This window comes from Aethalodelphis obliquidens, unplaced genomic scaffold (assembly GCF_003676395.1).
Source record: "Aethalodelphis obliquidens isolate GAN/ISIS:26980383/991018 unplaced genomic scaffold, ASM367639v1 scaffold63, whole genome shotgun sequence".
In the NCBI taxonomy this organism is placed as follows: domain Eukaryota; kingdom Metazoa; phylum Chordata; class Mammalia; order Artiodactyla; family Delphinidae; genus Aethalodelphis; species Aethalodelphis obliquidens.
The window spans coordinates 5885768-5911288 of NW_020838007.1; the positions used below are offsets into that span (position 1 = coordinate 5885768).

At 47.0% G+C, this 25521-nt stretch overlaps 1 protein-coding gene across 2 annotated transcripts in view; it reads right to left on the reverse strand.

Moving 5' to 3' along the window:
• Positions 1-25521, reverse strand: part of PTPRM (protein tyrosine phosphatase receptor type M) — a 759173-nt gene that overhangs the window by 4458 nt on the left and 729194 nt on the right. For both annotated transcript variants that reach the window (XM_027088510.1, XM_027088508.1), the window contains 8 exons: positions 24416-24570; positions 24045-24180; positions 22152-22301; positions 21285-21458; positions 20159-20290; positions 15842-15967; positions 11471-11634; positions 5119-5254 (listed from right to left, as the gene is read on the reverse strand). In XM_027088510.1, coding sequence (XP_026944311.1) covers positions 5119-5254; positions 11471-11634; positions 15842-15967; positions 20159-20290; positions 21285-21458; positions 22152-22301; positions 24045-24180; positions 24416-24570 — 1173 coding nt within the window. The remainder of the gene's footprint in view (positions 1-5118; positions 5255-11470; positions 11635-15841; positions 15968-20158; positions 20291-21284; positions 21459-22151; positions 22302-24044; positions 24181-24415; positions 24571-25521) is intronic.

Genomic DNA, 25521 nt, shown 5'->3' on the forward strand with positions numbered 1-25521 from the left:
CACACCTACACACAGCCAGACAGATGCACACCCGCCCACACCCACACACACCTATACAGCACACCTACGCCCACATGCCCCACCTTTCACATAGCCCGTCAGTTGCCCATGAGTTCTCAGGGAGAGGCTTAGGGGGCAGTTTACACACGTGAGTGGGAGAGTCAGTGTGCTGTCCACGCTGGGGAGGCTGCAGGGCAGGGGTAAGGCCCTCTGTAGGAGTGCCGGGCCAGCATGTGACTTCAGTGCAGGGAAGAGGGAAGGGGCCCGGTCTGGGTGGTCACCTGTCCGTCATGGGAGGTCCCGGCAGAGGTCTGAGTGGGAGAAGGAGGGATGGAGAGGAAGCTGCCCGGCCTCGCCCTGCGGCCCACGTGGCAGGACAGGGACGGCCTCCGTATCCTCCTGAGCCGTGTTTCTTGCCCTGTAGCACATCACGCGGGCTCCGACCGCCCTAATCTTCTGGGCCGTGGCCTGGCATCTGTGTTTGCGAAGTGCCCCAGGTGATCTCACGTGCAGACGGGCCAAGGGCCTTTCTAGACTAGCTACTAAGTTCCTTAACCCCGGCTGCACGTTAGGGTCACCTGGGGCGCTGGTACCACCGCTGCTGAAAAGCCAGGCCCATGTCAACTGGATCAGAGTCTCGGGGATGGGCCCAGGGCTCAGGACTTTTTAAAGCTCCCATTAAAGAAAAGTCAATTTCATAGAGACAGAGACTAGAATTGTGGCTGCCGGGGGAGGGACAAGTGGGGTGATGCCGGTGAGGGAACAGATTTTCAGTTGTAAGAGCAGTAAGCTCTGCGGCTCTAATGTGTAGCACGGTGACTAGAGTTAATGATGTGAAACTGTACCCTTGAAAGTTGCTGACCGTCGATCGTAAGGGTTCTGACCACACACACAGTCAGCTGTGTTAACTCTGTGAGGCCACAGATGTGCTGATTATCGTGAGCTCGGTAACCACTCTATAATGCGTACATATGTCACATCAGCACGTTGGCCAAAGCTCCCACCACCTCCCAGGGGACAATATGTTTCTCTAGGCAAGATCTGTCCCCTAAAGGCTGTTTCTCGGTTAAAAAGGAGCCCTGGGAACTTCAAAAGCCAAATGTGGAAGCAAAGGTGGGAGAGGACTGTTAGCTGAAGCAGCAGGTTTTCCAGCAACTGTACTGGATTCATAGGGGCTCAGAGCGGGCGACCCCGTCCGCCTCTGACCAGGCCAATAGCGCCAACCTCACTCAGGCTGTACCGTCGTGGCCTGCCCCACTCCCCTGGAACCCAGGCCTTTGATGGGGGCTGGAGCCTGGCTGAAGAGGTGGATAACTGAGAAGCTGGCCTGAAAGAGGGGTCAGGAAACAAACCCAGCGGCCCCTGCTGCACCAAAACATCTAGTCTTGTGTTCAAATGATTTTGCTTCCTGGCAGTCCACTGGCTTTCCCCTGGAGCCTCACACCTAAACATTTGAAGAAATAAATCCATAGGGCCTTCTGGCTCTCCCTGGAGAGTGCCATGCTTCAAAACGCATAGGGAAGTTCCTAACTCAGAAGCAATTTGGAAAAATAGTGAGCGGCAAGGGGAGACGAAGACGGGCACACCGACCGCCGCAGAACATTCATCCGGCCCTGGCAGGGAGGGCGTGGCAGCAAATTTTGGTGTCTGAATGGAAAGGGCCCCCAATGAGCAGACCCAGGCGCACCTGGTGGGGCTCCCCACGCCCACCCGCCTACCTCCTGGGGTGCGCTCCAGGGCATCCTGGCTCCCACTTCATTCTGCGCAGAGGCAGCTAGGAGGTACCTTTTCAGCTGCTGGTACAACATTTTGTGCTTAGGAGAGACACAGGTCTTGGATGGCCTTTTATGCCCAATAAAATTATACCAGATTTTATCTCCTTGACTCGAATTAATTAATTCTCTCAGCCAACACACAAATGTACGAGTACCAAACTAAACAGAAATTGTACTTACAGGCAAAAACGAACAAGCCAACGACAAGAGGCCTGATTCAACTCAAGAAGCTTCAAACCCACTGAAAAGAGCATAGTGACATTTTTTCTCTGGTCACCAGATATTATCCATTATCCCGCCAGCAGGCACTGTGACAGGTTTATCAGACATTTTTCTCAGGAAATTGTAGGACTCGCCTACATTTCTCAGCCACTGAGTTGACCCTAAAACTGGTGCTGACCCTCGGGGTTTTGGGCATCCAAGGATCCTATTTCTCTATCAGAATCACACATAACTACGGAAACGCCCTGGCTATTATAGGTAAGTGGGCTGAGATCAGAAGCTTCCTTCATGTAATATCACCCTTGTCCTGTAGTCTGCACCGTGGATTTGGGAAAAGCCACGTTGTTCCTGCCCATAAAAATTGGTGAGTGATGGCAAATCAAAACTACAATGAGATATCATCTCATACTGGTCAGAATGGCCATCATCAAAAAATCTAGAAACAATAAATGCTGGAGGGGGTGTGGAGAAAAGGGAACACTCTTGCACTGCATGTGGGAATGTGAATTGGTACAGCCACTATGGAGAACAGTATGGAGGTTCCTTAAAAAACTACAAATAGAACTACCATATGACCCAGCAATCTCACTACTGGGCATATACCCTGAGAAAACCATAATTCAGAAAGAGTCGTGTACCAAAATGTTCATTGCAGCTCTATTTACAATAGCCCGGAGATGGAAACAACCTAAGTGTCCATCATCGGATGAATGGATAAAGAAGATGTGGCACATATATACAATGGAATATTACCCAGCCATAAAAAGAAACAAAATTGAGCTATTTGTAATGAGGTGGATGGACCTAGAGTCTGTCACACAGAGTGAAGTAAGTCAGAAAGAGAAAGACAAATACCGTATGCTAACACATATATATGGAATTTAAGAAAAAAAATGTCATGAAGAACCTAGGGGTAAGACAGGAATAAAGACACAGACCTACTAGAAAATGGACTTGAGGATATGGGGAGGGGGAAGGGTGAGCTGTGACAAAGCGAGAGAGAGGCATGGACATATATACACTACCAAACATAAGGTAGATAGCTAGTGGGAAGCAGCCGCATAGCACAGGGAGATCAGCTCGGTGCTTTGTGACCGCCTGGAGGGGTAGGATAGGGAGGGTGGGAGGGAGGGAGACGCAAGAGGGAAGAGATATGGGATCATATGTACATGTATAACTGATTCACTTTGTTATAAAGCAGAAACTAACACACCATTGTAAAGCAATTATACTCCAATAAAGATGCAAAAAAAAAAAAAATTGGTGAGTGATGGAAGCTGTAGCCAGAGCCACTGGGGGAAAGGCCTGGAAGGGTCTGCTTCTAATGACCTGCTTAGTTCAGGCTGCAGTGAGAGGGAACTGACATTTAAAAAAAAATCAAGGTCAGCTTTTTTCAAGTACCAACTGAAGATTGGAAGCAGCACGCCCGTCCCTGAATTAGGGCGTTAAATACCGAATGACATCACAGTCAGAACATTTTCATTATGCATTTGTTTCCATCCTCTGTCATCCTCTGTCAACCTGCTTATCTGTTCTAAACTCAGGCCGCCTCTAACTGCCCGACTGGCCTTTTCTCAACTGCCCTAAGCCCAGAAGATGGAGAATTCCATGGTGGGGGAACTCTCTAAAATTCGGGATGGGAGGGGTCCCAGGGAGTGACTAGTGAAGTCCGGGCATGGAATGTGAGGGTCAGCCTCCTGGCCCATCCACGTGACTTCTGGGCCGTGGGAAAGGCACTTACGAGCACCGTGTGTATACACGCTGCACTCCGGCGGCCCCCTCGCCCTCACCCAGCACTCGTTTTCAGGGACCAGGCCACCGTGCCCTGTAGACCCCTCCACTCTCAGGGACCAGGTCTTTCTCACCCGGGCAGCTTCCAAAACACTCTCACACATATCGTCATGTGGGATGATCTCAACAAACCAACACTATCCCTGGTTTACACGACTCAGGCTCAGGAAAGTAGAGCGACGTGCCCAAGGCGACTTCAACAGCCAAGGTACTTTGTCCGAGGTTACTACACTCCAGTGAGCAGAGCTGAGACTAGAGGGTGGGTTTGCAGAGGCGTCCCCAGGGCAGGGCAGGGAAGGGAGCTGCCATGTGGGGGGCAAGATCCTTTTTTCACAGAAACCAACATGGTAATGGCTGATGGTTTGAGAGTCTGCACCTGGCCAAACAGGTGCCTGTTTACCAAATTCTCTGGGCAGCACGGTGCTCCTGGGGGCGGGAGCAGCTCGTCGGGCGTGAGGCATGTCAGTGGGGGAAGCAGGGCTTTTGCCAAGCAGGGCTTGGATGTGGCCATCACAGGCAGGGGCCATGGCTGCTTCTTCAGCCTCAGCTTGAATCTCAACTCCCTCTTTAGTCCCTTTATTACATTTACAATTTTAACCCCCTGCTGCAGTGCTGCGCACCCAGGACGCAGGCTTTCCAAGCTCATCGGCGACCCCGTCGCCCCTGCCCCCCCCATTCTCCCCACCTTGGGGTCGGTCTTACTGTTTCCTCCCGATCCTTCCTCCACTGACAGAGAAGTACAAAAACCTCATCGAAAAGCTTCCTCCTTTAAGCTATCCTCCTATTCTTGAGTCTCAGTGGTTGGCATCTCAACAGCTCCGCACAGAAAAGAGATTCCATGAAATACTCTAAGAAAATAATTCCACATCGTCCTTTGTTTCTCCACCTCTTTCATCCTTTCCTCAGATATGGCCACCGTAATTAAATGCAATCGTCTGGATGTCAAACTCCAATTCCCAGCTTTGATAAATATTAGGTGATTAAGCTATTTATAAAATATGTAATTTGAAAATCTGGCATTTCATGTGCTATGATTATTTCTTCTCTGTGAAGATGAAGTGCTTAGCCACGTGGAAGGCGCTGCCGAGAACAGCAATTAATCAGGATGTTCGCTTGTGAGTTTCAACTATTTCCATGTGTCAAATGTGCTGAGCTGAGTCTCCTTGTGAAAAGGCAGAGGAAGGGAGAACGAGGGAGAAAAACCCAGACGAGTGAAGCGACTGCACTGTGAACACGAGTCTCTCCCTCCCAGGGGTCAGCCTGAGCGAGGGGCCGGGTGTCTCACGCTAACTGGGAAAGGGCCCCCCGAGCGGGATGGACGGGGTCCTACCAGCAGGTCCACCATGTTGGGCTTGTTGTTCCTCAGCGTCTTCACGGCGTGGAAGACGTCCACCGTCCTCTGGTGCCGGAGCATCTCACAGACAATGCTGATGGCGCAGAAGGTCCCGCTGCGGCCTCCCCCGTTCCTGTGGGAAGAGGAGGAGAGGCAGGTGGTGGGCCTGGGTCGCTCTCGCACCGCACGGCTCCCACCACCTGTGTGCACCTGCTGCCTGAGCCCTCCCGGCTCCCACCTGGGCCCATCCCTCTACTGATGCAAATGGGGCCCAGGGATCACCTGACTGGAGGTGATGCGAAACCGGCACATCCTGCTCTCCCAGTTGGTCTCTGCCCTGATGATGTAACCTGATATGGCAATTTACCAGTTTTTATGGAAAGGGACCACCCAGGAAAATTCTCAATAAACAAACAACTCGTGTAGCATGTGCAGGAAAACTGTGATGGGTGTGGGTTATGCTCAAAGATGGATTTGGCCGTAAATAACCCATTAGCATGTCATGACTTATCTCTAAAACATAAGGGCTCTTTTTAAATAAACTTTTTATTCTGGATTAATTTTAGATGTACAGAATCACTGCAAAAATAGCACAGAGAGTTCCTTGCCTGCCCACCTTCCCCTGATGTAAAAATGTCACATAACCATAGCAGATGGTCAAAACCAGGAAGTTAATGCTGGTATAACACTATTAACTAAACCACAGACCTTAGTCAAGTGTCACCACTTTTTCTGGTCCAGGATCCAGTCCAGGACCCACCTTGCATTTAGGTGTCACACCTCCTTAGTCTCTTCCACGTGATCAGTCCTCCATCTTCCCTTGTCTTTCTCGAGACCTTGACATTTTCAAAGAGGACTGGTCGTTATTTTGTAGAGTATGGAATATAGAGTGAGATGTAGAAAACAGCCATGGTCCCCTTCCACGATTTGAGAAGTCATCACAAAATACAAATTGTAGAAAGTCCTTCATTTGAGTTCGTCTGATGCCTTCTCATCACTGGAAATGAGGTTATGCACTTTGGCAAGAAAGCCACAGAAGGGCTGTTACCTCCTTTGAAGGTTCATGGTGTTGAACTGTCTTATTGCTCGTGATGTCGACCTTGGTCACTTTTTTTTTCTTTGCCTTTTCTACTATATTCTTTTTTTAAAATTTATTTTATTGAAGTATAGTTGATTTACAATGTTGTATTCTACTATATTCTTTTTAAAATATCTTTATTGGAGTATAATTGCTTTACAATGGTGTGTTAGTTTCTGCTGTGTAACAAAGTGAATCAGCTATACATATACATACATCCCCATGTCCCCTCCCTCATGAGCCTCCCTCCCACCCTGCCTATCCCACCCCTGGTGGCTTATTAAGACGGTGGGTGTCTGGCAGATTTTTTCACTGTGTAGTTATGTATAATTACCATCATAACTTCTCATAACTTCTCTTTGTAGTTAGTAAGTATCTTGGGAAAGATACTTTGGGATTATGCAAATATCTTGTTTCTCCTCAAAGTTTCACCCACTGATTTTAGTGTCCATTGGTAGATTCCATCTGCAACAAGTCACAGTGATATCTGCCTGACTGGTTTTCACTTCCCTCTCTCCTTCTACATTCTACTCTAAAGAGAGAGCTGTCTCTCAGCCACCATTTGAAAATTTATTTGCTTATTTATTTCTATTTTATTATTTATTTAAGTCACTTTAGACTTATACATATTAATTTCAGTTCTATGAGCTAAAATAGTGTCCATATTTATTTTGTTGCTGAAATTGTTCCGGTTTGGGCCATTAGGAGCTCCATCAGGCTGGTTCCTCCATCTCTTTTCAAGCACTTCCTTACTTTCTAGAACCACAAGATGTTCTATGCTCATCCTGTATCTCCTTCCCTGCACCAGCTCTGGAATCAACCTCTTTTCCAAGTAGGTAAAGGATCCTTTTTTTAACAAACACAATATCATTATTATTACACCTAAAATAAACACTACAGTTTAATAGAATCAAATTTCTAGACACTGTCCAAATTTCCAAGATTGTTTCAGACATTTTCTTACAGCTAACTTTTTCAAATCCTCGTCCAAGCAAAGTCCACACGTTGAATTTGGTTGACATGTCTTGCAAGTTTATTTTAATCTATAGGTTCCTCTTTGCTCTCTTCTTTTTTTCTCTTGGCAATTTATTTGTTGAGGAAATGGGGTCATTTTCCCCTGCAGGGAAAATGACAACCCGCATTCTGGGTTGTTCTCATTCACTGTATCTCTGAGAAGCACTTAGCATGCCAGTTTCTAATCCTATACTTCCTGTTAATTGGGAGTTAGCTCCAGAGCGTCATAAGAATTCAGGATTTTTTTTTCTGGACAAGGATACGTTATAAATGAACTTTCATTGGGAAGCAGGCACAAGATATCAACCTGTTCTGTGATTTTAAGATTGATCTCTGTGTTCCAATGCCAGCTTGATCATTCCATGATTAAGTTCCTAATCAATTTTTTAGATAAAGTATAACATACCTATAATTAAGTCCACAAATGGTAAATATAGATCTCTGTTAACTTCTACAAATGCATATGCCATGTAACCACCATTCAGATCAGGGTACAGACTGCTATCAGCCCCCTGAACCCCCCTCCTCCCAATATTCCTTCCTCATCAACACCATCAATACCCCAAGATAATCTTTGTTCTCACATCTAGCATCTTAAGTTTCTTTTGTCTGTTTTGGAATTTTGAATACGTGGAATCATACAGTATATACTCTTTTGAGTGGCTTATTTCACTTAGTATTATCTGTGTGAGAATAACCCATATTGTATCACTAGTTGGTTCTCTTACATTGCTGCGAACAATTCCATTGAATGGATATACTACTGTATAATTATACTACTGTATAATTTCTTTATCTAGGAGCTGACAAATGTTTGGGATGTTTGCAGCTTTCCATATTATGAGTATACCTGCTATAAGCATGTTTCCTATTGCATATATGACTCATTTCTGTAGTCACAGACCTCGGAGGAGAAGAGCTCAGAGGATACATTTATATTTAGCTTTAGTAGATGCTGTTAACCAGCTCCAAAATGGTTGTACATATTTACTTCCTACCAGCAGCGTTTGGGAGTCCAGTTTTTCCACAGCTTCCCAACACTTAGAATCATTTATTTGTTTATCGTTTAAATTTTGGCCATTCTGGTGAGCATGCAGGGGCATCCGATTTTAATGTACTTTAATGTGTATTTTCCTGAAAACTAATGATGCCTTTTCTATGCTTATTGGCTATCTGGCTATTCTTTTTTAAAAAATGCAGTTCTTATCAAGTGTTCTGCCCAAACAATTGGAGTGTCTATCCTTTTCCTATTGACTTGCAGTAGTTCTTAGGCATTCTGGCTATGAATCCTTTGTCAGGTGTATGTAGCGCAAAACTCCTTGTCTTGCCTTGTGTTTTCACTCTCACTGGAGTCTTTGGATGGGCAGGAGTGCTTAGCTTTAACGAAATCCAATTTACCAATGTTGTCCTTTATGGATACTGTCCTGTGTAACACATCTCTGGTTACCCCATGGTCCTGAAGATTTTCTCTAGAAGCTTCATTGTTTTCCTTTTCACGTGTTGGTCTACAATCCACCTGGAGATGCTTTCTGTGTGTAGCATGAGAAGGGACACCACTGCCCTGCAGTAGGTGTGTGCTGTGGACCTTGTTGTGAATCAGGAGACCCCGAGGTGTGGCTCCGTTCCTGGACTTTCTCTTCTGCTCCCTTAGTTTGTGTTCTCTCTTTGCACTGACGCCTCACTGCTTTTCCCCCAACGGCTTTTTAACCTAACGCTTTCAGCAGCTATCGACGACCACTGTCTACTTCCATTACTTTCATCAAGGGTTGAAAGATGGTGATATCTTAATTCTCTCCATTCTGTCTGGTTTTACTAGCTGGAAGACATGTGTAAAGAAAAAGAATCCCGTTCGCTTAGTGCGAGCCATAATGCGGCTCAAGGAACCATCTAATTCACAGCCCTGGAGGGCGTCTCGGGCAGGGACGCTCTGCCCAATGCCAGTAGGTGGCGCTGCGCTTTGCCGAATACGAAGATCTCTCCTTAGAGATGGAAAGCAGGTTGCCTTTGGGGGTCAAAGCATCCCTTCCTGGCATGTTCCCACAACTAAAAAACCTTAGATTAAGATTTTTAAATCTTAACAACGATCAGCATCCTCAGCAGGCCTGGGTCTCATGCCCACCGTAATGCTGACAGAGGACGAGGCAGCCCCACAGGAACAGCAGGGACTTTTGGTGGGGACGGTGGTTCCAAAGAAAAGTCCAGGGGGGTGGGGGCTGGGCTGGTCGGAGGGCAGAAGCAGCAGGTGCCCACCACGTCCACTGGAGTTAAAGAACGGCCCGTTGTCTTAGCCACCACGTGGGGTGGTGATGTAATGGTTTAGTTCGGGGTCGCAGCTGTGCCTTGGGAGAGTATGGCTATGAAGTGCAGTGATTCAAGGGGTCTTTGTGTCTTCCCCTCAGGCCTGTCCTGTGCCTCAGCTCCCCTCTTGGGATGTAGCCCTTTGGGTTACAGCACTGGCCCTTGTTAGGAAGCTACTAGGAAGCGTGGCATTCCTAGTCCAGACGCCGGTGGAGTCCAGACGCAGAAATCGGTAACTGCAAACTATTTTTAGTATCTCCAAGAAACCTAACGGATCGAATACAAACTCTAACCAAAATGTCAGTTTTCCTTGCTGGGCTTGTATGAACTCACACAGGTGACCCTCTGATTATATTCTGATCAGAAGTTCTATCTGGGCGTAGAGAAATAAAAACGGGGACGTGAGCTGTTAATCGATCCTTTTGGACATTTTCTCCGTGGAGATGTGTTTTTTTTTTTTTTTTTTTTTGCGATACGCAGGCCTCTCCTGTTGCGGAGCACAGGCTCTGGACGTGCAGGCTCAGCGTCCATGGCTCACGGGCCCAGCCGCTCCGCGGCATGTGGGATCTTCCCGGACCGGGGCACGAACACTCTCAACCACTGCGCCACCAGGGAAGCCCCGTGGAGATGTTTTTAATGAACTGGGTCCCTGAGAAGGAAGGCAAGGTTTTGGGGGTGGGGCCTCTGACGGAGGGCAGGGATGAGTCAGTTCATACGATTCTTTCCGAGGGCACAGCAGTTTCCTGCAGGACGAGACACTGCCACGTTCGGTGCCGAAAGGGGCTCCCAGGGAGGCTCCCAGACCCCGGGGTGGGGGTGGGGTTTGGGGTACGGGGGCTGCATTGCGGGAGATACAGCACCGAGTGGACGGTAACCCAGCCCTTAGCTTCGCCTGTTGATTTCACAAGGGTCGGTCTGCCCGGAGTAGAGCTTTATCTTCCTTTCAGTTCGGGAGAGATCTCACTGTGCGCTTCTAATGACACTCCACCGAAAAGAGACATCAGCTTAATACTTTTAGTTTCCACAAATTCTCTACCCATCTCCCCTGACTGCAGGGCTTTGTAATCGCCGGCTCCATTAAGCCAGCTCCAACTGGCTGATTAGCTGCTACCATCACCTACGACAAAATGCAGGTGAAAGTGCTTTGAAAAGCACGGAGACTCGAGCCAGTGGCTCTCAACCTTGGGGGCACTCTGAAACAATCCAGGTCCTCGCACCCCCAGAGATTTTGGTTTAGGTGGTTTTGCTGTGGTCTGGGCGTAGTGTTTTTTTTTTTTTTTAAAGCTCCCCAAATGTGCAGCCAAGGTCGGAAACCATCATCCTGTAGCCAAGTTCTCCCGTTTTAGCACCTGCTAAAACTGCCAGCCGGGAGACCAGTTTGGAGACACTGGCTGTAAGCAAATCTTCCCAATATATATATATCCCCAGGCAAACAAAATGAGACAAAACAAAACTCTCTTAAAAACCACAAAGAAGAAGGAGACGGTTCCTTTGAAACCTCTGACATGAAATCCAATAGAATTACCAACGAGTGAGCTGGTAAACCAGCTTTTCCATATCAGGGAGGGTGCCCGGATTGTGGCCTTTGCTGACATCCGTGATGTAAATACCCCCACCACCGATGATTTCAAGTTACCAACAGTTTAACAACCAGCTCAGAAAATTCCCCATAGCTTAACAATGGGCTCTCAAGAGCTGGTAGGAGCTCACTGAACCCACCCAGGTATTGTTTTTCTGAGGGGGAGGGTTGGCTCCCAGCCACAAGGTCAGGGCTCAGTTTATAGCAGTGACACCCCATCCAAATGTAAAACGTGCATGGTCTTGTTTTCTGCAAAGCAAACCAAACACTTAATGAGCGGACTGGTGAGCTTTCACTCAGACCTGCTTATTTCTTCTCCATTTATAGTGAAATGAGAGGCAGTGAAGCAGGGCGTCAGCCCAGTGGATCTGAGCACTTACAGGCAGTGCACAACCGTGCGGCCTTCCCCACCATTGTATTCCTCCTGCCACTTGTCCACCTGGCGGATGAGCTTCAAGAAGGAGCGCTTGGACACAGGCGTGTCCCTGTACATGGGCCAGCCCAGGAACTGGAACTGCTGCACCATCCGGTACCCGTCCTGGGGCTGCAGAGAGTCGGGCAACAAGCGGGGAGTGGAGAGAAAGCAGGCATTAGTCCCGGGGCTGAACTCCAGTGGGTTGATCCCACCTACTCATCCCTGTGGGCACGAGGGAAGGAGGGGCCTGCCTGTAAATAATGAAGGAAACGTCTACTGGCCCAAAGAGTTACGAGTTTCAATCTGCATCCATTATAAAAAACCATGTGATGCTAAAAACTCTCCAGAAAGTAGGCATACAGGGAACCTACCTCAACATAATAAAGGCCATATATGACAAACCCACAGCCAACATCGTTCTCAATGGTGAAAAACTGAAACCATTTCCTCTAAGATCAGGAACAAGACAAGGTTGCTCACTCTCACCACTATTATTCAACATAGTTTTGGAAGTTTTAGCCACAGTGATCAGAGAAGAAAAAAGTAATAAAAAGAATCCAAATCGGAAAAGAAGTAAAGCTGTCACTGTTTGCAGATGACATGATACTATACATAGAGAATCCTAAAGATGCTACCAGAAAACTATTAGAGCTAATCAATGAATTTGGTAGAATAGCAGGATACAAAATTAATGCACAGAAATCTCTTGCATTCCTATACACTAACAACGAGAAATCTGAAAGAAAAATTAAGGAAACACTCCCATTTACCACTGCAACAAAAAGAATAAAATACCTAGGAATAAACCTACCTAAGGAGACAAAAGACCTGTATGCAGAAAACTATAAGACACTAATGAAAGAAATTAAAGATGATACCAACAGATGGAGAGATATACCATGTTCTTGGATTGGAAGAATCAACATTGTGAAAATGACTCTACTACCCAAAGCAATCTACAGATGCAATGAAATCCCTATCAAACTACCAATGGCATTTTTCACAGAACTAGAACAAAAAATTTCACAATTTGTATGGAAACACAAAAGACCCTGAACAGCCAAAGCAATCTTGAGAAAGAAAAACAGAGCTGGAGGAATCAGGCTCCCAGACTTCAGACTATACTACAAAGCTACAGTAATCCAGAGAGTATGGTACTGGCACAAAAACAGAAATATAGATCAATGGAACAGGATAGAAAGCCCAGAGATAAACCCACGCACATATGGTCACCTTATCTTTGATAAAGGAGGCAGGAATGTACAGTGGAGAAAGGACAGCCTCTTCAATAAGTGGTGCTGGGAAAACTGGACAGATACATGTAAAAGAATGAAATTAGAACACTTCCTAACACTATACACAAAAATAAACTCAAAATGGATTAAAGACCTAAATGTAAGGCAAGACACTATAAAACTCTTAGAGGAAAACATAGGCAGAACACTCTATGACATAAATCACAGCAAGATCCTTTTTGACCCACCTCCTAGAGAAATGGAAAGAAAAACAAAAATAAACAAATGGGACCTAATGAAACTTCAAAGCTTTTGTACAGCAAAGGAAACCATAAAAAAGACAAAAAGACAACCCTCAGAATGGGAGAAAATATTTGCAAATGAAGAAACTGACCAAGGATTAATCTCTAAAGTATACAAGCAACTCAATATCAAAAAACAAACAATGCAATCCAAAAATGGGCAGAAGACCTAAACAGACATTTCTCCAAGGAAGATATACAGATTGCCAACAAACACATGAAAAGATGCTCAATATCACTAATCATTAGAGAAATGCAAATCAAAACCACAATGAGGCATCACCTCACACCAGTCAGAATGGCCATCATCAAAAAATCTACAAACGATAAATGCTGGAGAGGGTGTGGAGAAAAGAGAACCCTCTTGCACTGTTGGTGGGAATGTAAATTGATAGAGTCACTATGGAGAACAGTATGGAGTTCCTTAAAAAACTAAAAATAGAACTACCATATGACCTAGAAATCCCACTACTGGGCATATACCCTGAGAAAACCATAATTTAAAAAGAGTCATGTACCACAATGTTCATTGCAGCACTATTTACAACAGGCAGGACATGGAATCAACCTAAGTGTCCATTGACAGATGAATGGAGAAAGAAAATGTGGCACATATATACAATGGAATATTACTCAGCCATAAAAAGAAACGAAATTGAGTTATTTGTAGTGAGGTGGATGGACCTAGAGTCTGTCATACAGAGTGAAGTAAGTCAGAAAGAGAAAAACAAATACCATATGTTAACGCATATATATGGAATCTAAAAAAAAAAAAAAAAAAAGGTTCTGATGAACCTAAGGGCAGGACAGGAATAAAGATGCAGACGTAGAGAATGGACTTGAGGACATGGGGAGGGGGAAGGGTAAGCTGGGACGAATGAGAGAGTAGCATTGACATATATACACTACCAAACGTAAAACAGATAGCTAGTGGGAAGCTGCTGCATAGCAAAGGGAAGTCAGCTCAGTGCTTTGCGACCACCTAGAGAGGTGGGATAGGGAGGGTGGGAGGGAGACGCAAGAGGGAGGGGATATGGGGATATACATATATATATAGCTGATTAACTTTGTTACACATCAGAAACACACAACACTGAAAAGCAATTATACTCCAATAAAGGTGTTAAAAAAAATCCATGTGTTTCCAATGACAGGCCAGACAAATAAAAGCACGCAGAATGCTATTGCTTTGCAAAAGGGTCCCCTCACTCTGGTTGGGCCTTTGCTCACACAGTTTTGTGAAAAATAGCGCAAACCTGAGCACTGACCACAGTGGGCAGCAAGTGGTAAAAAGGCTTGACTTTAATTACAGGTAAATTAAAGGTAAAGGATAAGTTATGACCGGCACTGTTTGTGATCTCAGGGAGACACAGATTACACCCTGTTTCCTGGGAGTAGAATATGGTTCTGCTTCTTGGTGTGACTCTTGCTAAGATATCAATAGTTAATTAATCTTTCATCATAATTAAATGGAATTGCAGGATTCAGGAAGTAACCTGGCCATGGCTAAACCTCTCAGGCTAAATCCTCTGTGGCTGTCGGCAGCACCTGACACAGGGGATCTCACTCTCCCCTTCCCCGCCTGGCTGTTCCTCCCCCTTCACTGCTCTCTCCTCTCCGCCCTGGCCCCCTTCCCCCCAGACCTCTTGCTGATGGAGGCCCCATGCTCAGTTCCCCAGTCCCTTTCTCTTCTCTCTCTCGATGGTTTCATTCAGTCTCATGGCTTTAAATCTTCCACTAAGTCCTCAATTTGTGTCTCCAGTTCAGACCTCTCTCCTGAATTGCACCCTCACAGACTCGAGGGCCTATTGATATTCCCACGTAGGCATCTAACAGTCGTCTTGAATCCAGTATGTTTCCCCCCTGAATGGACCCTCTGTCCATGCGTTCCCCCACCCCTAACAATCCGGTTACCCGCACAGCCTTTCCTAACCTGGTTAATGTCTGCTCCATCCAGCTCTCAGGACCCAAATCCTGAGAACCACCTCGACTCCCTGGGATCCAAACTATCGGCCAATCCGACCGGCTCTGCCGTCAAAATACATCAGTGTCTGCACCTCCCACCCCTCCCCCTGCTGCCGCTCCGTCCTGCTTTGTCCCTTCTCGCCTGGATTATTATAAGAGCCTCCTGATGCGTCTCTCTTACTGTCTGTTCTCAACACAGAAGCCAGAGTGCGCCTTTCAAACGGCAGGTTATAGCTCATGACTCTTCTACTCAAAACCCTGTAATGGCTTCTTCTTTCCTTCACTGCAAAAGCCCCAGTCCTGGCAGCGGCCTGCAAGGTCCTACGTGATCTCTGTCCCCTCGACCCCTCGGACTTTGGCCCTAGCAGCTACTCCCACCCTCGCTTCCTGGGCTGCAGCCACATCAGCCTCCTTACTGTTCCGGGAACTCACCAGACAAGGCCCCACCTCAGGGCCTTTGCACTGACTGTTACTTCTGCCTGCAAAGCTGCCTGCACGAGAGCACATGGCTGCCCCTTCACTCCAGTCGGGCCTTTGCTCGCATGGCACATCTGCCCTCCCTCTGGTCCAGGCCCTAGCACCTTCTGCCTCCCCACTTATCTTTCCTACAGCACCCACCGCTTGCTGACAAATCTAGTAGGATACGCGTTGTCTTTATCCTCTGCTGTCTGTCTTCTCCCTTTAGAACATAAGCTCCATAAAGTTAGTGAGTTCACAAACTCCTTGAAGGGACTCCAAGCTCCCAGAATAGTGACTGACACAGACACTCTACCTATTCAGTGAATGAGAAAATCATGAAACCACAACACCAGCCATGGTGGCTGCGGATCTTACTCGGGCTGCGTTGTAAATTCGGAATATCCTGCTGATGATGTCTTCTTCCAGGTCAGCAGAAACAAATTCCACCTGGATGGGGCCGTGTCTGTGGACTCCATTCTCTGGCCAGTACTGCGGACACAACTGAGTTCAGAACACAGAGACGCGACATTAATGGTAAAAATACATTTACTGCTCACAGTTTGGATGCGGTCACTACCGGCAGCAGGACCAAACACCCTCGATTCACTTCCTTTCCTTTCTTTTCTCTCTTTTCCTTCCAGCAAGTCGACTTCAGGACTTTCTTGTTGACTGAGCCCTTAAATCCACCTGTCTGTCTAGTACTTTTTTCTCCATTTTCTCTGAAAGCATCTTTAAGCCACGAGGAATTCTGCTTCCCAAGGAGGTCATGTGGGTGCTGTTGAACACATGCTGTAAGATCCCTTTTGCTGCTGAAAGGAACTCTTCTCAGGCCCTGGGGAGATGCCACGAGCTGCCACTATAAGACCTAAGACACTTGAGATGAAGACATACCTGTTAACACCCAAATCTCCATCCTCCCGTCTGGGCTTGCCTTGCAGTTTGTAGTCACTTTTAAGAACAGGGCTGTTTTGTGTTGGGTTGCACACAGTGTTGGGTTGCATTTTCATGCTCTGGTCCAAACCCTCCCAGCTCATATCTAGGAAACCTGGTGTAATAAGAGTAACTGCTCTGCTGTTTTTACCTGGAGGTGGCTTTAATTAAAGACACAATTTTCTAGAGTCTCAAACTCCAGGTATTGGTGATACTGGGAAACTAGGACATTTGCAAGAATGTGATGCAGGTGACATGAGGGTGGAGGGCGGGGTGCTGGGCAGGGTGGCTGATGAGGGAGGGGCTTTCAGTTACTGCTGCCCACAGAAACACTGAACTTGGAGATAGGTGAGAACCCCCCTTGATCTGTTCTCCCAAACCTTTTCGAAAGCCTGAAGACCTTAATTAAGGCATTTAAAGTCTGCAATGAAACTTCTTTGGGGACTTGGTATGCAGTGATGTTTTGGGAGCAGCATTTAACGTTTTTCTTTCTGATTTACCTGAGGGACAAGTGGCTGGGGGCAGGGGCAAGAGGGAACTACTTCATTATTCTATGATCTGTTTCTTTTTGGGCCAAGAACAGATGAAGAACATCTCATTTTAAGCAGAATGATGTACCACGAAGGGAGAACCTACTGCTTGAAATTCCTTTTACTGATGACTTTTATTTTCCAAAGGATCTGAAATCTCATCATCAAAAGTTACAACAGTTGATTTACATCCAAGATTGTAAGACAGTTTTCAGTGGGTCAACGGAAGCCATCTCCCTCCATTACAGAAGTTAAAGGTTTGGATTTCATGATCAAGAATGAAAGTAGAGTAACTAAGTGTCCTTTTTACATTAGCTAAGTCTATAGTATTTTAGAAATTACATTTATTATTTAAAAATAATGCTTTCGGGCTTCCCTGGTGGCGCAGTGGTTGAGAGTCTGCCTGCCGATGCAGGGCACACGGGTTTGTGCCCCAGTCCGGGAAGATCCCACATGCCGTGGAGTGGCTGCGCCCGTGAGCCATGGCCACTGAGCCTGTGCATCCGGAGCCTGTGCTCCGCAACGGGAGAGGCCACAACAGTGAGAGGCCCGCACACCGCAAAAAAAAATAAAAAATAAAAATAATACTTCCACGAAATTTTTCCTTCTTCACCAGTGCTTCCTGGTGACGTTATAAAATTGCCTTGTCAAAAGATAGCCTGCTGAAGTTTTATCTTCTTTTTGATACCCAAGGGTACCCACTGTTAAAATTAACAGGTGTATGATGGGAAGCTGAGCTGGTCATAAAAGCTCGAACACGCACATTTGAACCGTTCTGCCCATTTTCTCCTGACTGAGCCAGCTTTGCTCTCTGTTCGCTCTCTCACTTCAGGCCCTGATCTAAAGCTTGTCACTTACACCAGAGAAACAGGAACGGCCCGGGCTGGTGCTTGGCTCCCGGCACATGGCATTCTGCATTCTGCCCAAGGAAACCGTGTGGAAAATGGCTTAAATAGTGCATAACATGTCCATGAACCAGACCTATAAATACTTAAAGTAGTTGAGGGCTATTCTTGTGCAATTGCAAAGACTTTCGGTTCAAATGCTCCGTTCAGTGTTCTCTAAAAGGCTGAATCCCAGGAGCATGTTTTCTCTGACTCTCAACACTGGCTCTGTCTGCTGAATGGAACTGGGGCTTCTCTGTCTCTCCTGCCAGGTGTGAGTCCAGACAGTTTGGGGTTAGAATGCAGCTTTAGAATTCAAACACTGTCATTCAAAAAAGAACACGTGAAAATCACTGATGTCTGGTTCACTAATGATAAAAAAATAGTGTATCACTACATTTCAGGATTCACATTAGGGGAAAAACAACGATTCTGAAGAGGGAACCGTCGCTTATCCTCTGTCTATGACTAAGGACTCTTGAATGAGTGAAATTTAACCCATGGCATTGTGAGTTAGAAAATCAGGATCCTTGGTCCTACTTCTGGTTGTGTCTTTGAAGTCCCCCCAGCTGTGGTGTCTGCTTGTCTTTATCAATGGTTGCCATCTATCCTTCGGAGAAGAATCACTGGGGAAGACTCCTAAAATATTTAAGGTTCTTAAGTAAAAAGGACTAGATGAGGGCAAGAACTATCATTATTATTTCATTAACTAGTCTTCAGGCTAGAGCCATAACAAGATAACGTAGTGCCTCAAACATAATTAAAAACATTACAGGGGCTTCCCTGGTGGTGTAGTGGTTGAGAGTCCGCCTGCTGATGCAGGGGACACCGGTTCGTGCCCCGGTCCGGGAAGATCCCACATGCCGCGGAGCGGCTGGGCCCGTGAGCCATGGCCGCTGAGCCTGCGCGTGCGGAGCCTGTGTTCCGCAACGGGAGAGGCCACGGCAGTGAGAGGCCCGCGTACCGCAAAAACAAAAACAAAACAAAACAAAACAAAAACATTACAGAATTGAAGTGAAGGTCCATGGAATACATGGCAGATTGATGACAATCAAATGGATTTTAGGAAGGAAAAATCTCGTCCAGTTTGGATGCCGCAATACTTCAGACTTTTTTTTTTTTAAGGGATTTGTGTCTATGAGATAGAAAATTAATTCGGTTCCAGAGCAAGTTTATTCTTACAACACGCCAAGTTCAAACTACTTAACAAGGGCCTCCGTCACAGCAGGTCAGCCCTCGATTGGAATAGCCGGGCCCTAAGGCAATACATCCAGCTCCCAGGGCCCCTGTGCTCACGCTGTCCTGACAGGTCCCTTAAAAAAATGCTTCTCACTCCATTACTCACACTGAGTCACCACCACCCTGTTCCCTGCCTTTTTATGTTTAAGAAGAAGAGCTATGAAAAAGCCCCATTGATCATTCTGACTTTGTCTTATCTTCACGTCCCAGTTTTATTTCTCTTTAATATCGTTACCAAAGAGTTGACAAAGTAATTGCTGTCCCTTAGAATGGCTTGTCGGCCTGCACTGCCACCCCCTCCATGACGACCGCCACCTGAGGGCTCCAAGTGGGCCACGCCAGGAGGCGCACAGACGCTCCAAGATGGGATCTGGGACTGTGTCAGGGGCTGACGGCCTTTCTTCACAGTCCTGGTCTGCTTGCTCTGCGACCTGCAGGCTCCAGTTCAGCTCTGACTCTGCCCGTTACCTTGTATCTCCCTCTGGTCACTATTTCTTTTCCTTTTTTTAAAAAAAATTAATTTATTTTATTTATTTTTGGCTGCGTTGGGTCTTCATTGCTGTGCACTGGCTTTCTCTAGTTGCGGTGAGCAGGGGCTACTCTTCGTTGAGGTGCACAGGCTTCTCATTGCGGTGGCTTCTCTTGTTGTGGAGCACGGGCTCTAGGCACGCAGGCTTCAGTAGTTGTGGCTCATGGGCTCAGTAGTTGTGGCTCGTGGGCTCTAGAGCGCAGGTTCGGTAGTTGTGGCACACGGGCTTAGTTGCTCCGCGGCATGTGGGATCTTCCCGGACCAGGGTTCAAACCCATGTCCCCTGCATTGGCAGGTGGATTCTTAACCACCGCGCCATCAGGGAAGCCCATCTGGTCCCTATTTCTGACCCTGTCTCGCCCTGTCACTCCCACCATCTCTTTTGGTTTCAGACTATTTTCTGCGCCCACCCCTAATCCTGTCTGGTTTTTAACACGGGTTTTTAGCATCTCCGGTTCTCCGTCCTTGCCTGGCGTTTGTGACCTGCCAACGGGGGACTGAACTTCTCCATGTGCAAACAAAGCAAACACAGATTTGACCCCGGGCACGGGCCCTGATGGCCATAAATCTCGAGTCTCACCTGGGCCGGATCCACATCATTCAGCATAACTACAGACGTGCAGTGATAATCCAGGACCAGCCTCCAGAAGTCTTTCACTGTGTTTGGCAAAGGATGCTGGGTGACTATAAAAGCCGAGGGCTGTTTATAGCTCTGCAAACACAAACAAGAAAGATCCAAATATACCCAGGAAAATGTAACAGGAGGAAGCTAAGTTATTTTGTACACATGGGAGTTTGTGACATAAAACACTGAATGTATTTAACAACTGTTGAATTCTATCACCATTGTCAATGCCAAAACAGACCAAATATAGACTCATCTGCAGAATAATAATGATAAAATAATCTCACTTTGATACTAAGAAAACTTAATCGGTATTTCATAATTTTTTTGGTATTTCTGGTAGAAAGGCAATGTTGGCCCTATACATAACTATTTTAATGGAGAAAATTTAACTTTACTTTAAAATATGCATAATTAAAATAGTTCTGTTTTTCCTAAAATCTGTTTGCTTGTCATTTAAATGTGTGATGGTGTTACTTATTCCTGCCATCAAAGGACACACATGCTTTTTACAGCTCTGCAGAGCTTCAAACAAGTTTAAATGCGCTTTTACTGATATCACACCAATAGAATTAAAATTTCCATATTAGCACTGAAAATACCCGTTCACTTTGTCCATCAATTGAACGGCAAATGTTCATTCAGTTAGAAGTAAACAGACAGACAGGAAGTAATGAGTTGTGTACTATCTGTGCTGACAGGCAATTTTTCCCCCATGTTAATTACCGCCCAAATGAGGAGGAATGGCAACTAAAATAATGCTGCAAAAACCATATTATCTCACTTCGCTGCTTTCGTGACTTAATAGCTGTCTCTTGCTCTCCGGCCAGGAGGTTAAAAACTGAAGCTCAGAGAGTAACCGAGACATCTTTCATTTATCAATCGCCTGGACTGGGGCTCTCAGAGAGACTAAGAACATTGGTCCTCACACAGAAACAGATACAGAATCTGAAATGCACTTTGTTGCAAATACAGTTTACATCTTAAAAAAAAACAAGGGCAGAGGAGTCAGGAGATAACACAGGCACTGTCCCTGGAGGACCATCCCCCCACACCCTGCCTAGGGGGTGAGGGGGCTCACGTCCATGAGGGCGGCGTTGATGTAGTTGCTGCTCTCGCCATCGAGGGTGATGAGGAAAGGCAGGCAGCGGTCGGGGGGCAGGATGTCCATGCAGCGGTTCTTCTCGTGGTTCCGGGGCAGAAGCGCGATGCTGCAGTCCTCCACGCGCAGGGTCGGTGTCACCATGTTCAGGGTCTAGAGGACAGAGGACACACACTTGGGAAGAGAACCTGTCTCAGACCCCGGGAGACCCATGTTTCCTGCAGCTGATGTCCCCCTCCTCCCGGATCCCCACTGACACAGTTGGATTTTTATTTCTCTTTACGCTCCTTGCACTTGGTCCACAGACAGTGCCCATCAGACATAAGGACCACCGTGGGTGTGCAGGCTTACGTGCTGTCGAGTCCGACTAGGGCTGGACATCTGGGCGCTTGGGGGTAAGACGCTGGTGGAGATCAGCCGAGTCAGGTGCATTTAGACCCAACGTGAATATGAGGAACTGCACGAAGAACTCTTGCCCGGCAAGCACCCTGAATGTACATTGCTTGGTCTGGCTGCACCTGTGTTACACTGTGGGACAGTGTGGTGTCTGCCAGCTAAGGGGGGGCCTGGCTCTGCTAGACCAGTGGTTCTCAACGCGGGGACACTGGCAATGTCTGCACGTGATCTGGTTGTCAGAATGGCGTGGTGGAGGCCTCTTGGCATATAGTGGGTAGGGGCCAGGGATGCTGCTAAACACCCCCCATGGCAACGGATGATCGAGTCCCCAGTGTCGACAGTGCCGAGGCTAAGAAACCCTGTGCTGGCTCATGGGTTCAGGAGCCGACTCTGAGATCCTTCTTAAGGAGCAAGGTCGCAGCCGGCCACCTGTCCCTTAGCATGACTTACCCGGAATTCCTCCTTAATCTGACTTGAATTTGTCTGCGGATCCAGCTTGTTCATGTCATAATAGAGAGACCTGACTTGGGAAGCAGGGACCGAGGTGTCCCCACAAAGACAGGCTTCCAGGATGGCATCGTGGATGAACACGTACTGCTCCTGGCGAAGCAGACGGGACTCGTTAGTAGTAGAGAAACCAAGGTAACCAGAAAGAACTAGAGAAGGAGGGAACGCAGCCCCACACAGACAGGAAAACAGAACAACGGTCCACCCATCACAGATGACGCCCTCCCACCAGAGAGAAAGCAGGGGAGAGGACCTGACCGCTAGGAGGGGCTTATTCCAGGACCAGTAATCCTGTTCCCTAATGGGACGGCGGGCACATTGGTGACTGGCCATGTGCGGCGTACAGTATAGCGGGAGGAAGAGATAAACAGGGGCTCAATGCAGAAGCCGTAAACAGATCGATGAAAACCACTCAGACACTGATAAATCCCAGAGCAAGCACTGTCATGTGGGAGTGACTGGAGCTACACTGTCTCTGCAATTCTGATCCCACGAGTTTGGAACTCAGTATTTCAGATGAGGAAATAGCAGAATCTTACCTACATATAATGAAAAGAGGAATGTGCTAACCAAATTAATAGTGCAAAGAAGGTCCAGGGAAACTTGACATCACTATGAAAAACCAACAGTTCTGAGCACTTAGAGCTACTTACTTTGAAACATTAATTAATGCGATGATTACGAAAGTCCTTATGTGTCCAGGGAAGAGCTCTCGTGTGTACGTATAAGCCTGCAGTTTAAAAACCAACCCTCTAACTCTGAATCGGCCCTGGCTTTCCCTACAGTTAATTCGTAAAGTGTTAGCATTTTTATTATTGCTCTCCAATTACATGAAATGCAAAAGAGGCCCATTACTTTTTACTTTAATTTCTATAAATAACTTGAATTCTTAATTCTCGAAAACAGCCCGGCCCTATTAAACAACACCTCAGAAATGGATTGAGTGAGAAAAAGGGGATGTGGTGACATTTGATCAACTGTTAAGTACACTGAAAATACATTATGATCATTATTATCTTTAAAACAAAAACTCTGTTCTAAGGAAAAAAGACCATGGAAGCAGCATTTACAGTTTGTTATTCTTCTCTGTTAGTTAAAAAATGAAATTAGGTTTCCCAGTGGCTTTTGTAAACTTTAATGCACAACCTAAATGTAAGGGAGTCTTATTCTACTTCATGAATCATTTTCCAGGTGGTGGGTGTAATGCCTACTTAAAAGGATCAAATAGTAGTAAAAATGTAAATTTCCTAGGAACAGGATGGAATACTTTTTCTCAAATACTTAAATTCCTGATACACCTTGAGTTCTAACTTATAGAAGTACTAGTCGGTATAGAACACTTCCAGAAAATGGGCGAATTCCCATGATACCAGGCCACTGGACGGAATTTTTAAGGACAGTAGGAAGAGAACGAAATGCACAGAGATTACCCTTAAAGGTTACTTGGCAAATGCCTGGCTATTCTCAGGAGTGGTCTCGCTCTGGTTACCAGCTAGTTTAAAAGACACAGTAAAAAGAAATGGTATTGAATCCCCGAATGCTTAAACGTAGAGCCTCGACTGGACCCTGGACACAGAAGTAAGGGGAAAGTTAGGCTCAGATTCTGTTACCTGGGAGACTCCTGGTCTTTTCTGTGTGTTTATGAAAGAAAAAGAAAAGGAAAGAAGGAGGGAGGGAGGGAAAGAAGGATGGCCAGGTGCTTCACTTTTTCTCCTGGGGGTTCTGAAGACAGAACTGCTGGCTCTTCTCTCCCCTTGCCCTGGGAGGTGAGGTGCAGGGCGGGCACCGGGGTCAGAGCCCAAGGGAGGGCAGGCGGGCGGTCGGGAGCTGCTGTACCTCGGTCTGCACCATGTTCACCCTCCGAGACCGCAGCTCCCGGACGCAGTTGTAGATGTCCACCACCCCTTCTCTCTCGGCCATGTCCAGCATGATGTCGATGACAATGAAACAGCCGGTCCTCCCTGCACCGGCGCTGCACAGAGAGAGGGCTCAGTCAGTGGAGGAGAAAGGACTTCTGTGCTCCTGCTTCCGCTTAGACTTTTATTGCGGTGAAACTCACATAACACGCAATGACCATCGTAAAGTGCACAACTCAGTGGCACCTGGCGCCTTCGCATCCATCGAGTTTCCAAACGTTTCCATCACCCCAAGGAGACCCGCACCCACTGCTCCCCGTGCTTCCTTTTGGAGCCTCGGGCCCCCCTCACCTGCAGTGCACCACCAACGGGCCTGCGTTGGGCGGGCTCTTGGATTTCACCTGCCGCACGAATCCTAGCAGCCCGGTGGCGTGGTAGGGGACGCCGTGGTCCGGCCAGCCCGTGAAGTGAAACTGTCTGATCTCGCGTATTTCATGAACACCTCGCTGCCAGGGGTCGGTCAGCACAGCGCAGGAAGAGAACAAAGGAGAACAAACGGTGAGGGGCCAGGAGGGCGCCAAGGACCCCTAAACAGTCAGGGAGCCCCGGGGCTGGGAAAGTGAGCTGCTGGGAAGAGGGTCATTCTTAGGTGCAACAGGCGCTTTGAAAGCCTCCTCACAGGGAGGAAGATGTTCGTGGGGGTGAAAGGGGAGGGGATGTTTGGGGAAAACGCTAATTAACAGGTGCAATGGCAGCAAATGGGTGTGTCGCTGGGATTCCTTGAGCCTTCTTTCTAAACCTGTTAACGCAGGCTCTGTTAACAGTCTGTGTGTCACTTAGATCCTACGGTGTGAGGAGCGAGCCCACAGACGCACAGAACGGGGACGGGAAGGAACTAAGGGCTATCTGTGCACTCAAGACCAGCTGCTGAGATGCAGACCCCTGGTGAGCTCTTCCGTGTTCTGGTGCTGTTTGCACCACGCACTCGGGCTGTGCACACGCTGAGGATGTGCAGAAAGGCCACTGGAAGAAGGACCACTTTCCAACCGGACAGCACAGAGAACCACTTTTCACTGGCAACTCGAGTTTGTTAGGTTTCTCTCTTTAATTGGGGTAAACATTTAATCCATTCATCTGATCACCAACAATCAGATGCAAACGCAATGCTTCAGGCCTGACTCCAGGGGCTGGGGCTGCAGAGACATGGAGATGGTGTCTCCTGCCTTCAGCGGTCAGCCTGTGGGAAACGGGCACGTCGAGATTATAAACCATGGAAATCCAGAGGTATTTTTGCTGGAATTCTATGTTAGACCAGTAACCTGAAGAGAGAGGGTGGTCCGCCATAGTACCGAAGGGAAGGCACAAGGACACAGACTTCAAGTGTGTTTAATTTTTTTAACATTTACTCTTGTTTTGAGAAAAACTAAGTTGATTTATATCCATCTTTTTTTTTTTTT